This window comes from Salvelinus fontinalis, chromosome 27 (assembly GCF_029448725.1).
Source record: "Salvelinus fontinalis isolate EN_2023a chromosome 27, ASM2944872v1, whole genome shotgun sequence".
Classification (NCBI taxonomy): domain Eukaryota; kingdom Metazoa; phylum Chordata; class Actinopteri; order Salmoniformes; family Salmonidae; genus Salvelinus; species Salvelinus fontinalis.
In genome coordinates, this window is record NC_074691.1 from 10,635,897 (window position 1) to 10,652,425 (window position 16,529).

The 16,529-nt window shown below is 41.8% G+C and overlaps 1 protein-coding gene across 1 annotated transcript in view; it reads right to left on the reverse strand.

Moving 5' to 3' along the window:
• LOC129825012 (monocarboxylate transporter 10-like) overlaps positions 1-16,226 on the reverse strand; it is a 55,622-nt gene extending 39,396 nt beyond the window's left edge. The window contains exon 1 of the mRNA XM_055884646.1: positions 15,606-16,226. Within this exon, the coding sequence (XP_055740621.1) occupies positions 15,606-15,957 (352 nt within the window). The 5' untranslated portion in view covers positions 15,958-16,226. The remainder of the gene's footprint in view (positions 1-15,605) is intronic.
• Between the last annotated feature and the right edge of the window lie 303 nt (positions 16,227-16,529).

The following is a 16,529-nucleotide window of genomic DNA, read 5'->3' on the forward strand; positions in this document are numbered from 1 at the left end:
AACGCTCCCAACGCTCTCAGAGCTTGAGAGGATCTGCAGGGAATAATGGGAGAAACTCCCCAAACACAGGCATGCCAAGCTTGTAGCGTCATACCCAAGAAAACGCAAGGCTGTAACGGTTATGAATACTTGTAAAAATCTGTATTTTATTTTTGAAAAAATGTATAAAAGCCTGCTTTTGCTTCATCATTACGGGGCATTGTGTGTACAGTAGATTGATGAGGAAATGTTTTTATTTAATACATTTTAGAATAAGACTGTAACGTAAGAAAATGTGGAAAAGGCCAAGGGGTCTGAATAGTTTCCGAAGGCACGGTACATGTCAATAGCAGTACATAAGTGATCAGTAAGTAGCAGGATAGACAGATACTAATGGTAACGGCCGTCACTAATCAATGAACATCAGTGTAGTGGTAGTAATACATCTACAATCAATAATCATTTTAGCAGCAGTGTAGGTGTGAGTGGGAGCAGTAGTTGTTAGCCATTAAGTCTTATGGCCAGGGGATAGAAGCTGTTTAGGTGTCTTTTGGTCTGAGCCTTGATGCACCGGTAACGTCTGCCGGACAGGAACATAGAGAACAGTCCATGTCTCGGGTGGCTGGAGTTTGTCCATTTTTCAGGCCTTTCTCGGAAGCCGCCTGGCATGTAAGTCCAGGATGCCTGGGAGCTCACCCCCAATGATGCTCTGGGCCGTCCGCACCACACTCTGTAGGTGCTTCCGGTTGAGGGCAGTGCAGTTGCCATACCAGACTGTGAAACAATGAGTCAGGATGCTCTCGATGGTGCAGTTGTAAAAGTTCCTAACGATCTAAGGGGCCATGCCAAATCTATTCAGCCTCCTGAGGAAGAAGAGTCACTGCTGTGCCTTCTTCACAACTGTGCGAGGACCATGTTAAACCCTTGGTGATGTGGACATGAAGGAACTTCAAGCTCTTGACCCTCTCCACTGTGGCCCTGACGATTAGGATATGGGTGTACACAGCTCCTGTTTCCTGTAGTCTACAATCAGCTCCTTGGTCTTGCTGACATTGAAGAAGAGGTGGTTGTCCTGGCACCACACTGCCAGGTCTCTGACCTCCTCCCTGTAGGCCGTTGGTGATCGCCTACCACGGTCATGTCGTCAGCAAACTTAACGATGTGCGTGGCCACACAGTCGACTCTTACCAAAAAGGGTGTTCAGTCTAGACTTGGGCGGTATACCATATACCGGGGTATTTGGAAAAAGAAACGGGATGGTTTTTCAATACCGTCAATAACGTTGAAACTATGTATTTGAAGTTCTTATTAAATGTGAATATTTGTAGCCACTAAGTAAATACCTGCAGTCAATAGCGGAATGGTATCAAATACGTTAAACACGTGGTTTTATGCCATTCCATTTGATACGTTCCAGCCATAATTATGAGCCATCCTCTCCTCAGCAACCTCCACTGGCTAACATGCTAAGTAGCTGCAATGTCACTAAAAAGTCATTGAACATTTGCCAATTAGATAAATGCTAAAGTTGTCTGTGATGAGATTCGAATTCGCAACATTTTGGGTTCCTAGACGTTTGCATTATACGCCTACCTATCCACCCCGACCAACCGATTTTACCTTAAGTAACCATCTGTCTTATGTAACCATACCATTCTAAAATGGGGCGTCTTGGATTTACATACAGGATAATACTTAATGCTCTGAGACCAGGTTGAGTCCCCAGTCATGTGTGGCGTGGTGTTTGTTTACAAGCACTCAATGACTAGAGTACGTTGTCTTGTGAGTCACTCACTGTTGATCAGCATGCACTAGGTGATATAATTACAGTATGTAATTCAAAACTAAATGATTGCCAGGTAATAACTATTAACTTAATTGTCTAAAATGCTCTGCAGTTTAGCAAACCAAATGCACATTTAGTTTGCTAATTAGCTATCTAGCTAAGTGGTTAGCTTCTTCCAAAATCCAGCATTTTATTTGAACCTTTATTTAACTAGGCAAGTCAGTTAAGAACAAATTCTTATTTTCAATGACGGCCTAGGAACAGTGGGTTAACTGCCTTGTTCAGGGGCAGAACGACAGATTTTTACCTTGTCATCTCGGGGATTCGATCTTGCAACCTTTCGGTTACTAGTCTAACGCTCTAACCACTAGGCTACCTGCCACCCCATTTGCTTGGTAACAGCAGCAAATCCCCTCCTGGATCAAGAGCCTTGCTGTCTAATATTTGTTTTGTGCGTACAACAAACTGTGTAGCATTTGAGTTACTGGTATAGTTTAGATCAAACACTGTAGAAAATGTTTGCAATGCGCTTGTTAGCATTTAGTTCGTATTCTCTATGGGATTTTACATGAACTTGTTAGCATTGCTAACCATCGGAATACAGAGTGTCAGTGGGGTTTGAAACAGCGCCCTTGTGTTCAGTTTGGTTTTTGCACATGCCCTGAGGATACGCCCTGTAATACCATCTGGCCATTAGTGTTGACCCATTTAAAAACCTTTTCTTTTTTTTTTAAAGCCACATGCGTCGAGCGTCGGAGACAGTATAATAGGATTACACCTTGTTCCGATAGTGAGACTTCTTGTACGCGGTCGTGTCCTCAGCCAACGCCTCAGGATTGGCTGCAGTAGCCCTGAGAGCGGATCGCTTTGTCCTGAAGTTATCGTGCACCTCGGTGTTAATCCAGGGCTTTTGATTGTGGAAGCAGTGAACCTTCACTGTGGGGATGACATTGAAGATGCATTTCCTTACGAAGCCGGTGACAGAGGTGGTTAGCTCGCCGATGCTGTCGGCGGAGTCACAGAACATATTCCAGTCAGCACTAGCAAAACAGTCTCACAGGATACCCACTGCTATGGTGGACAATTTTTCTATGGTGCGTCACAGGTACTTCCTGTTGGATCTTTTGTTTGTAAACAGGATGCAGAATTATGGAGTCATGATCTGATTTCCCGGGGGAGGGCCTTGTGTGCTTGCTTGTGGGTTGAGTAACAATGGTCTTTATCGCCCCTAGTGGTGAAGGAAACTTGTTGATAGAAGTTGTGCATCACGTGTGTCTTAGTGAAGCAGAATAAAAATCACAAGAAAAGCAGCCTCTGGGTGTATGGTTCATAGCCTCGTACAGTTCGTCAAGTGCTAGCTTGTTGTTGTGACCTGACTATACAAAACACCTGCTTTTTGCATGACAGACTGGCCAGGTGAATCCAGCTAAAAGCTATCTCTTATTGATGTCACTTGTTAAATCCACTTCAAATCAGTGCAGATGAAGGGGAGGAGACAGGTTAAAGGCAATTGAGACATGGATTGTGCATGTTTGCCATTCAGAGGGTGAATGGGCAAGACAAAATATTGAAGGGCCTTTGAACGGGGTATGGTAGGTGCTAGGCTTGTCAAGAACTGCAACACTGCTGGGTTTTTCACACAACATTTTCCTGTGGTTTCAAGAATGGTCCACTACCCAAAGGACATCCAGCCAACTTGACAAATGTGGGAAGCATTGGAGTCAACATGGGTCAGCATCAATGTGGAATGCTTCCGACACCTTGTAGAGTCCCTGACCCGATGAATTGAGTCTGTTCTGATGGCAAAAGGTGGAGGGCATCTTGTCCAAAAGCCATGTTTCTGAAAAACTGAGAATATTACAGCTAGATCATCCCATTAATATAAAATCCATGACCGTAGCTCAGCCATCTTATTATCAAGTGACTATACCAATAGAATGGAGGGAAGTGCTGGCCGGTTTTCCCTTCACCTTAGTCTCACAAGGACGCTCTCTCCTGCCTATTTTTCGACAGCGCTCTTGGGTAGCCCAAAGATTTGGTCGGAGGTACACAAAGAGCCCAGGACAGATGAGACAAAGTCGACTCCTTTAGGGGAGTGAGAGAGAGAGATGATTGGAGCACAAGCCCATTACACAGATGTGAAGGCCAGTGACCTGGCAGGGCCTTCGCTTATTGCTCCCCACGCCCTAACATCCAACGCTATGATAGGCTGATCAGGTTTCCAACTGTCAAGCCTCCCCGTGTTAAGCTTTGGCACAGGCTGTGGAGTTGCACTTGAGCAGGAGGGCGGGCACAGTTAGGCCTGTGTGTACTGTGTAGGGGAGTGAACCATGATGCCACGTGACCAGACAAGCCTGGCACAGGCTTCACTCTAATCTCACCAGAACCTTAGAGAGAACATGAAGATTTATTTACTTCAGAATTCCTCTAAGGTGGATTGTAATGTGGTGAAATAAATCATGGTAATTCCTAAAAGGGATATTTATCCACATTTGAGATTTTCTCTTTTTGAGTGATGATACTTGGCTCACTGTCAGTGGGACAGAAATGGAGAAGCTAGGTGTGGAATTAGGGTGACCACATGTCCTGGATTGTGCGGGACAGTCCCACATACTGGCCCTTGGTCCTGCAACCAAACAATCATGTCCTGCCTTTTATCAACAAATTCAAAACACCACTAATTTACAAAAGAGGTTGATTTGTCCCCGTATTTCAGTCAGATATTCCAACCTGCCTCTTTTGCAGTGACGTTGCACTTTAGACAGACAGACAGACAGACAGACAGACAGACAGACAGAGACAGACAGGCACAGGCAGACACAGACAGACACAGACACATCCTCTGTCCAGTGTCTGTTCTTTTGCCCATCTTTTATTTTTATTGGCCAGTCTGAGATATGGCTTTTTCTTTGCAACTCTGCCTAGAAGGCCAGCATCCCGGAGTCGCCTCTGCACTGTTGACGTTGAGACTGGTGTTTTGAAAGGTACTGTAAATTATTCCTTTAGTCTTGAGTCCAAATTGGGGATTTTTGGTTCCAACCGACATGCGTCTTTGTGAAACGCGGTGTGGGTGAACGGATGATCTCCGCATGTGTGGTTCCCACCGTAAAGCATGGAGGTGGTATTATGGTGCTGGGGTGCTTTGCTGGTGACACTGTCTGATTTATTTAGAATTCAAGGCACACTTAACCAGCATAGCTACCACAGCATTCTGCAGAGATAAGCCATCCCATCTGGTTTGGGCTTAGTGGGACTATCAATTGTTTTTCAACAGGACAATGACCCAACACACCTCCAGGCTGTGTAAGGGCTATTTGACCAAGAAGGAGAGTGATGGAGTGCTGCATTAGATGACCTGTCCTCCACAATCCCCCGACCTCAACCAAATTGATATGGTTTGGGATGAGTTGGACCACAAAGTGAAGGAAAAGCAGACAACAAATGCTCAGCATTTGTGGGAACTCCTTCAAGACTGTTGGAAAAGCATTCCAGGTAAAGCTGGTTGAGAGTATGCCAAGAGTGTGCAAAGCTGTCATCAAGACATAAAATATATCTTGAACACTTTTTTTGGTTACTACATGATTCCATGTGTTATTTCATAGTTTTGATGTCTTCACTATTATTCTACAATGTAGAAAATAGTAACAATAAAGAAAAACCATGGAATGAGTAGGTGTGTCCAAACCTTTGACTGGTTCTGCGATATAGATATATATATCTATAAGGATGTGTTACTGGTGATGTTAAACACTTCTCCAATAGTTGTTGAGATCTGATATTCTGTGCAGCGTAGGCCAATGTCATATAGTCAACCAATCACATTTGTCAAATCCTTTCAGTCTAAATTCCAGCTAAACTTGGAGACGACCGTTAACTACTTACAAAAAGTGTGCTTCTGAGGAAGAGCTTCAACAGTAAGTCAGGAGGATACAGACAGCTCAAAAGGTATGCTAAGATATGCAGAAAAATATACATTTTTGACATAATCATCATGCTTAATTCTATGGATTTAGATTGCAGGAAAAATCTGTTTCATGCATTTGAAAAACACAGACCACACAGCAGCCATCTTAATGTACTGGGATTGCTGGGATGCATGACACCCCTGACCACAGCGCACAGAAAAGGCGAAGGTATTTTTTTCTACGCAAATCTCCTTAACGATTATCGTAAACCATTAACTACTGAGCTGTTTTGAGGCTAGAGAGAAATATTTACTACCTCATGACAGGATGACGAATAGAAGACCACACAATATACCGGCAGAAAGATTACCCTGACTAACACTCAACTAGCAACTTTGAATAGCTCACTTGTGGCAGAAGAGCACAGAATAGAAGCCTGCTGGGAAATTAGAACAAGTGCTCTTCCTTAGATCTATAGTACTGGGGCAATGAGGGGCGCAACACCTCATCAAACCAACAGTAACTGGCCAGTACAGCCTAGCTGTCCCTGACTGCCCTCTCCTCACCACAGCACAGTCGAGACATACCTGCACAATGAATTTACATGTCCCCCTCCTGATAGCCAGTATGATGTTAGGATAATTTACTGTCAGGGGCGCGTACTTCACAAACACATGCCGTGAGTTTACAGACGTCACCTGATCTGTGATCACTCCTCTCTCGCTATCCTCTCACAACTAATACCACTAGATTAGCTAGTAATCATTTGTTTATCCTTTTCAGTTGGAAAGTTGAATGGGGATCAAGTGGCGTTCATTCGGTTTTCACCAGGAGGGCTCAGCCTAGGGCCAAAGCAAAGGGCTTGTACCACTGCCCCCCATTTGCAGGGGTAACCATGGACCATACTAATTGGATTAAAAAGGGGACTCTAGATTTTCATTTAGATTTGACAGCTCTGGGGAAATGTCTAAATGCCATGACGTCAGTTAAACTGAGTGGCAATGACCCACACTGATGACCAACTAACCTAGCCAACAGTCAGGCTGACATTCTTGAAGGAGAAGTTTAGTTATATATTTTTTTATAAAATGTGTTGTTTTAAAAAAATCTAAGCTGCAACATTATATTCTATTTTCCTACACAGAGCTGTGCAGGCCAGGTGTGTCCTTATAGTATACCGACACACCCAACCTGCACAGCTGATTAGGGGAAATGGCTTGAGTCGCACAAAATGGAACGTATCGGATAAGGTTCGGGGGGGGGGAGGGGGTCTGGAAACTTCTATAACATGCCATTTACACAGATTTGGTTGTTAAAAAGTAAAGTTCTCCTTTAAGACATATGGCAAATGACCAAGAGGGGTTGGCATTGTATCACAGTCCCAACACCCAGACAACACCTTGATGAAAAGTCGTTTTTTTTTTATAAGCAAACCTGGACAATAGTTAGGTTGAAGTTGAATCCTGAGGTTGAATGCCTTGCTCTTTTCTCTGGGTGTAAATATATTTATTCAAGAAGTTATTCTTTAACTAAATTCCCCTGACATGGCAGTTCAAGCTCTTTTATGAGGTGCATCATAAATACACTGCTCAAAAAAATAAAGGGAACACTTAAACAACACAATGTGTCAATCACACTTCTGTGAAATCAAACTGTCCACTTAGGAAGCAACACTGATTGACAATAAATTTGACATGCTGTTGTGCAAATGGAATAGACAAAAGGTGGAAATTATAGGCAATTAGCAAGACACCCCCAAAAAAGGAGTGATTCTGCAGGTGGTGACCACAAACCACTTCTCAGTTCCTATGCTTCCTGGCTGATGTTTTGGTCACTTTTGAATGCTGGCGGTGCTCTCACTCTAGTGGTAGCATGAGACGGAGTCTACAACCCACACAAGTGGCTCAGCTAGTGCAGTTCATCCAGGATGGCACATCAATGCGAGCTGTGGCAAAAAGGTTTGCTGTGTCTGTCAGCGTAGTGTCCAGAGCATGGAGGCGCTACCAGGAGACAGGCCAGTACATCAGGAGACGTGGAGGAGGCCGTAGGAGGGCAACAACCCAGCAGCAGGACCGCTACCTCCGCCTTTGTGCAAGGAGGTGCACTGCCAGAGCCCTGCAAAATGACCTCCAGCAGGCCACAAATGTGCATGTGTCAGCATATGGTCTCACAAGGGGTCTGAGGATCTCATCTCGGTACCTATTGGCAGTCAGGCTAACTCTGGCGAGCACATGGAGGGCTGTGCGGCCCCACAAAGAAATGCCACCCCACCCCACACCATGTCTTTTTTGCTACAGTTGAAGTCGGAAGTTTACATACACTTCAGTTGGAGTCATTATAACTCGTTTTTCAACCACTCCACAAAGTTCTTGTTAACAAAACATAGTTTTGGCAAGTCGGTTAGGACATCTACTTTGTGCATGACACAAGACATTTTTCCAACAATTGTTAACAGACAGATTATTTCACTGTATCACAATTCCATTGGGTCAGAAGTTAACATACACTAAGTTGACTGTGCCTTTAAACAGCTTGGAAAATTCCAGAAAATGATGTCATGGCTTTAGAAGCTTCTAATAGGCTAATTGACATCATTTGAGTCAATTGGAGGTGGACCTGTATTTCAAGGCCTACCTTCAAACTCAGTGCCTCTTTGCTTGACATCATGGGAAAATCAAAAGAAATCAGCCAAGACCTCAGAAAAGTAATTGTAGACCTCCACAAGTCTGGTTCATCCTAAAAAGCAATTTTCAAACGCCTGAAGGTACCATGTTCATCTGTACAAACAATAGTATGCAAGTATAAACGCAGCCATCATACCGCTCAGGAAGGAGACGCGTTCTGTCTCCTAGAGATGAATGTACTTTGGTGCGAAAAGTGCAAATCAATCCCAGAACAACAGCAAAAGGACCTTGTGAAGATGCTGGAGAAAACGGGTACAAAATGATCTATATCCACAGTAAAACGATGCCATTGGCGTCAGCTAATGGGGATCCTAATAAGAATCATAATTTCAACTGAACAGACTGTGATAACGCTAGCATAATGGCATGCATTTTACACTGCAAGAACTCTAGCCTACATGAACAATTGCAGGCTGGCCACAAAAAAAATGGTCTGCTAGTTTAAACATCAAGGAGGCCCAAATAGCAGTAAGAATGTATTTCATACAGAATTTCTTAGACCCATAGCTATCTACCTAAACAGATGAGGGCCAGTCCACCAAACTTTTTAACCCGGTCTGTGGCTTAAGATTACAGTTTAGTCATGCGTAGTGCCATAGAATTAGAGCACATCTCATAATGGCAAGCATCCAATAAATTATCAATATAAAACACATCAGTTGAGAAATACAGGTCGGATAAACACTACCAATATTTTTTTAAATTGTGCATGCCTACACTTAGGCTAGTCTTTGTTCCTGAAAATGAGTTCATATAAATAAATGATAAACTTTTATATATTATTGCAGAGATTCTTGAAAGTCTTAACAATCCTTGTCTGGCTAGGAAACTTTATCCCTTTTTTTTTAATAGTTGAAAAAAATGTAAGGATTTCATGTAGTTTCTTGCAATAGCCCTCTCTGACAAATAATATTTCTCTCAACCTTGACTCCTTAATGTATTTATTTTTTAAATAAAAAAATTATTATTATTATTATTATTTTTTTTAAATGGGGCTTTGGTCAACTCCGATTTGTATAAAATTATAAATGAATCAGGAATGAGCAGGGTCAGCTATACCATAACAACCCCTTCATCTCCTGATTGCATGTAGTACAACAAGGCAACGCATGCTCCTGAAAGACCTCTACTTTTGATCGATTTAAACAATATTGAAATCACCACCATAACCTGTCAACTCCATCTCCCTTATGGTTAAAATGTTCAATCTTAATCTATAACTCATTCTTTTTTAAATTAGGTTTTAAGAGTCATAAAGCAACTGAGGAAAAAACATTTCTACTACGTATGCCACTTGAATAATTAAGATAAATATGCAATTTGTCAACTCCGTATAACATCAGCTCAGAATTTAAAAAATATTATTCCAACTCTGTCAGAGTGCTGTAAGATCTGATAGAATGGTTGTTTTTAAATTGTAGATTTTCAAATTAATCATTTTCCATATTTTACCTTTTTTTTTATTTTTTACTTGAATTTGAGGTAAAAATGTCAGTTTTGACCAATGAGAATTCCTAATTGAATGGTTTTTAATATCTGTTGTCAACTCCGTCACTGATGGCTAACCCCACTAAGATCACTTTTTGTCAATATTTTAATCACTGTTCTGCAACATATGCTTAAACTATTGAAGTCATGTTTGCTTTATAAATGCTGTTTAAAACAAAAGGTGAGATTTGTATTACATATTTTAATAATCCGATGTTATGATGAAACAATCGAGGCCTTTAAACATTTTTGGGCCAATAAATAAATAAATTAATTAAAAGCCTTTTGTGTCTGATGGAGTTGAAATAAATCCAGTGTATTGCATTTTATTTAGAAAAAAAATATAGGTTGTTACTTTACAACATGGATGTCAAACTCATTCCATGGAGGGTCAAGTGTCTGCTGTTTTCTCCTTTCAATTAAGACCTAGACAAACAGGTGAGGGGAGATCCTTACTAATCACTTAATACATCAATCAAGGACAAGGGAGGAGCAAAAACCCGCAGACACTCTGCCCTCTGTAGAATGAGTTTGACACGTGCTTTACATGGTGTGAGACTTGTCTGATACTGTGATGGCTGATACTTAATCAAAATATATATTTCAAATGTTAATACTGTATTAAGAAAAATGTTTTTAAAAAGTTGGATTTTCCCATCTTTCAAGAATCCCTGATTGAATAACAGCACAAATTAAAATTGGTAATAGCGTATAGGCTTAAAAGTGCAACTACATGGTTGATTATACAGGTGTACTATCTTAATGTGACCAGTTTCTCACAGCAGGAAAATAATCCTGCAACAACAGGAAATGTTAATTATAAGTACCCCTTCAGTCAAATGACCTAATGGCGTCATGGGTGGAATTATATTAACATTTTTCATAACTAATAAACAAGTAATTTTTTTACCGCCAAAAATCCATTGTTTCTATGTGAAACAGCTTTGTTATATTTGAGTTGTGTGAGATGTATACTAAGTGTAATATTGGGATGCAAACTCAAAATGTAACATTTCAACTCTATATCTGACATGGTACAGGCCCATATTTTTGTTTCAAAGTAGAATTATTTAAGACTACCAAGAAACACTCAGTGAACCTAATTTATCCCACTGCAGTAAAAGGTTAATGGATATTTTTGTAGGAGTTGATACATTGAGTTAGTGTAAATCAAGTCTGAAATTTTAAAGTGGAAATTACAAACTTTACAAGCCTTTTTAAACATTGAATACACTACAAGTTTGCGACAACAGTGATCAAATTAAGATATGATATCTGTAGTACTCTGAAAGCGTCTCTTTTATCTCCCATCCAATCCAATTTTTCCTGACAGGTCATTGAGAATTAATTTACAAATAATGTCCTCACAATTCATCATGAAATGAATTGCTTGTAAAATTAGGCCAATCTGATGGAGTTCAATACAATCAAAATCATTTTAAACAACATTGTTTACCCTGTTACACGGAAATAAATTAGTGTTTCACTATCTAAAAACACCTCGCTCTGTGAAAGAAATTCCATAGACAAAAGGGACAAAGTTCAATTAGGATGATTGATTGTGCGTCAATTTAAACTAGTCTTAATATCAACGCCTCCGGTCATGTAAAAGCAATGGGCCTCCCAACAACAGCCTTCCTTTGCACTTCTACTTAGGAGACTTCCTGACAGAGGCAGGTAGCATGTAGGTAGCATTTGTGCAACCCAATAATCTTCCCCCCTTGAACCCCCACGTTGGGGAGAGAAAGGACGTCGATGAATGTTGACCGAGGTCATTAGTCCAACTGTTGAGACAAACAGCACCTAACAGGAAATTGTCCAACTGGTGACTGGAGAGCCAACACCTTTATGATCTGACTGGATAGGAAGGGGTCAAGGGGCTCATGTTGGTGTATCAAAGTTTATAGATAGGCCTAAATGGGTGTTGTCTAGGGTGAATTTAAAAAGTCTACTTTACCTGAGTGACAGCTAATTTGAGGTCCCAGTTCATCTGAACACCATTGGGACCATTGAGTATGCTCGTGTTAACATCAAGGAGGTTTTAATACCAGTTAGAGATTACTCAATTTCTTGATGAAGCCCGGGCTAATCTTTGGTATTCTACAACAAGATAATAAGATAAACTTCTTGCTATGTTCATGATCCATCTACTTCCAGAAACCCCATCCTATATGTTCCCTGTTACTTCTGCAGCCATACAAGAACGCATTGAAATTCCCGTTTCCTCTCTGGCAGCCAACCAGCAATCCAAAAAAGGCATACCCAGAGTTTGGCAAAATATACATTATACAGTGCCTTCTGAAAGTATTCAGACCCCTTGACTTTTTCCACATTGTTACGTTACTGCCTTATTCTAAAATTGATAAAATCTACACACAATACCCCACAATGACAAAGCAAAAACAGGTTAAGACATTTTCAAGTCCGGGCTCTGGCTGGGCCATTCAGAGACTTGTCCCGAAGCCACTCCTGCATTTTTTGGGCTGTGTGCTTAGGGTCTTTGTCCTTTTGGAAGGTGAACCTTTACCCCAGTCTGACATCCTGAGCGCTCTGGAGCAGGTTTTCATCAAGGATCTTTCTGCATTTTGTTCTGTTCATCTTTGCCTCGATCCTGACTAGTCTCCCAGTCCCTGCCGCTGAAAAACATCCCCACAACATGGTGCTGCCACCACCATGCCTCACTGTAGGGATGGTGCCAGGTTTCATCCAGATGTGATGCATGGCATTTAGGCCAAAGACTTCAATCTTGGTTTTATCAGACCAGAGAATCTTGTTTCTCATGGTCTGAGAGTCTTTAGGTGACTTTTGGCAAACTCCAAGCGGGCTGTCATGTGCCTTTTAACTGAGGAGTGGCTTCCGTCTGGCCACTCTACAATAAAGGCCTTATTGGTAGAGTGCTGCAGAGATGGTTGTCCTTCTAGAAGGTTCTCCCAATCTCCACAGAGGAACTCTATAGCTCTGTCAGAGTGACCATCGGGTTCTTGGTCACCTCCCTTACCAAGGCCCTTCTCCCCAATTGCTCAGTTTGGCTGGGCGGCCAGCTGTAGGAAGAGTCTTGGTGGTTACAAACTTCTTCCATTTAAGAATGATGGAGGCCACTGTGTTCTTGGGGACCTTCAAAGCTGCAGATATTTTTTGGTACCCTTCCCCAGATCTGTGCCGACACAATCCTGTCTCGGAGAGCTATGGACAATTCCTTCGACCTCATTGCTTCGTTTTTGCTCTGACATGCCCTGTCAACTGTGGACCTTATATAGACAGGTGTGTGCCCTTCCAAATCATGTCCAATTAATTGAATTTACCACAAGTGGACTCCAATCAAGTTGTAGAAACATCTCAAGGATGATCAATGGAAACAGGATGCACCTGAGCTCAATTTCAAGTCTTATAGCAAAGGGTCTTAAAATACTTATGTAAATAAGGTATCTTTTTTCATTTGAATACATTTGAAAACAATTCTAAAAACCTGTTTCCACTGTCATTATAGGGTTGTGTATGTAGATTGCTGAGGATTATAAAATAGTTTTATCCATTTTAGAATAAGGCTGTAACGTAGCAACATGTGGAAAAGGTCAAGGGGTCTGAATACTTTCTGAATGCACTGTATGTGTTGCCAAAGGTTCCAGAAGCACCCCCACTGTCTGGGACCTGTATCTACTGGCAGTGTGCCTAGCTGGATTATGTTCCTCTCAGGCTCTCCCTAGGTGAGACATCTGACAACTGGAGAGGGACTACGAGGGAAAGTGGAAGGCGGGCGACAGCTGTACTTGAAGCAGGCTGACGCAATGCCTGCTACTCATTTCAGACTGAGGAAGAAGGGACTAGGTTTACACTTTGGGGCGGGGGAATAATCTGAGTTCAGTAGGCCTAAGTATGGTACTGAGGAAAAACAATATAACAAGGAAATCCATGACCAATGAGTGATTTAGTTTGAATTATAATCAATTGTAATTACAATGTGACAATGCTTTGATTAAGTGAATGCTTTGATTAGTAGCTATCAGTTAACAGGATCTGATTCATCTAAATCTTCCTAATAATCAGAACAATGTCAATGTGAGGAAAAGGGTGATTACTGATTGCCTTATCAAATCTATGATGATTAACACTGCCAAGGACAGTGCATCTTCCCAGCTTTGATCCTACATTTGATGCATGACCTTCCCTTTGAAAAAGTCATAGTCTACACAATGAGTCTTCTTAACACGTTAACCTAATCAAAGCGTGGAACATAGCTCTTCACACATCAACAGAAACCTCCAACAACATCAGCTACAGGTGGCTGAAGCCACAGCGAAACAAAGTAGGATCATTATCCATGTGGTAGTGGTGAACCTTTAGCCACGGAAAGAAAAACACACTGAGCAACCTCACGGTCTGTCTGAACAGACTGTTTCCAGGCATGTTTTAACATTTTAATGGCCCCGAAACTGATAGCGCTGTGGTCATTTGTTTCAGACAGGGCTAAATCAGGTCTACCACACAACCTGGTATGCCTGTGTTATACAAAGGATGTTCTTCTTATTTAATACTGTAAGGATGAAATGACAGTGTAATTTATATGCATTAAAGCGGAGATCCCGAACGGTGAAACAGCACCACTGGTTGACCCCAGGCGCATTCGTTTTTGTTTTGTTGACTAAACAGAAGTGAGAAGGGTAGAAACAGAGATGAGCAGTGTAGTAAAAACAATTGCAACACATATTCTGCGGTTCTAACGCGTGTGAGGGGGGGTCTGTATTCGTTGTATGCAGTAATTACTTTGTTGTAATATCCCAAATGGACGTGGCAGTGTCACCATTAACGATTCCAGCTTTAACTAACAGCCAAATGAGAACACAATCTTTCATGGGCTTCTTTTCTGAAACACTAAGGTATTCTGCGGTCCTGCTCTTTCATGAACATTTAATGAGTTTTGTATGCACTGCAAGAGCAGCTGCCAAAGAATGCACATTGAGACTGGAGAGAGAGTCAGTGGGAGCGGAAATATGCCCCTTGCCCTGTTCCTAGTAGTCTGTGCATAGGCTACATGGCCATATGGGAACGAAGGGAAGTATGCAGATAGCCAGACACAATTTTGCTAACATAAGCAGATGTATAAATGACAAATGTCAGTGAGGGTGGACAAAGATTTCCACCACACAATGAATCACTTTTACTGTCAGGGGCCGATTGAGAGGGGTGTAAAGTAACAAAAGAGTAGAACAGATATATATGATTGTCATGCAACCATGCATACCTGTAGCCACCTAAACGTAGGGGGGCACCGGGGAGCTGGACATGATTTACACAACTTTCCAAAATGAAAAGCTAAAGTTGAATGAGGCCAGCGTCTAATCGAGGCATGTAGCTAGTATCCACTGGTTTATATAAATTATTTGGCACGCTAGCTGGCTGTTTGCGACTGACGGACTGTTATTTAAATGCCACCCTAAACGAACCGTATTGAGCTAACGTTCAACGAATGAGTCAGCCATGTGCATCGCACGCGCGACTCGCCGACTGACAGAAAACAATCTAGAGTAGAACGTGCGGTAACTGTATTATGCATTAGTTGTTTATTGTTTTGTTTTTATGCCATTGCCCAATCAGAATGCATTTACGTGGCTTAGCCATACAATGAAGTGCAATAATTAATTTCACTTTATGAAATGCAGCCAAAAAGGAATACAAATATTTGATTATGCATGCACTACGCCTACCACGGTATTTGGCTACCTAGCTTGCTGTGCTCGTGTGCCCGCTACCCATTTGTGAACTCACCTGTTTTAAACCTGAGGTCGTCATCTTCTGGTGAGCCGAATTCTTTCAGGAGGGACATGAACAGGATACCAAAGGCGTTCTGGATTCCGAACACCGCTCCATTGCACCACATTGCAGCCAGCATAACCACCCAACCCCATCCTCCTTCTGGATGCACGAACTCGGGCTCCTCCACAGCCACGAGAACCTGCTCCTGGATGGTTCCTTTACTATCCCCGTTGTCGTTCTTTTCCTCAACATCGTCCGAGCGCTTTTCCTCTGCTTTCATTGGTGTCTCCTCTGCAGGCTCCGCAGCGACCGTTTCTTTACTTGAATCAGATTCAATGTCTGTCATGTTGGTACCTGCTGTCATTTCTTGATGCGACTGTGCAGATTTTTAACACTGTCAAATATGATGACAGCAATATACCGGTAACTAGTCTAAATGGTGTGCTCTCAAGCTGCAGCCAAACTCAATTGAAGAGAATCAGATAACGGTATGCCGCTAAACGTGTCTATCTACAAATAGGAATAATTCGCATCTCCTTTCAGCGAATTGCTACCTGGAAGATACACCCATTCCGAAGCCGTTTTGAAAATTTATACCTCCAGCTCGCACTGTCTGTAGTGTAAAACACCAGTGTTGCAATATTGTATAAATAGATACCCGGGGGGCGGGTTGTGCATACATTATGCCGGTATCTGTCGCTGATTGGACGCATTGCTGTCTTTTTAAAGTATGACGCCAGAGCATTGAATAATTACTGTAGCGATTTAAAATGTTTAAAAAAAACATTCTTAAAGAGAAGATCCAGAACACATTTATTTCCCCTGGTTATACAGAGGAGATAACTTCTGCTTGCAAGGAAAAAGTTAATTTAGGAGTCTCAGAACTATAATTTGTGCTGTATTGAATAATCCAAAAAATGTACTCAATCCGGATTA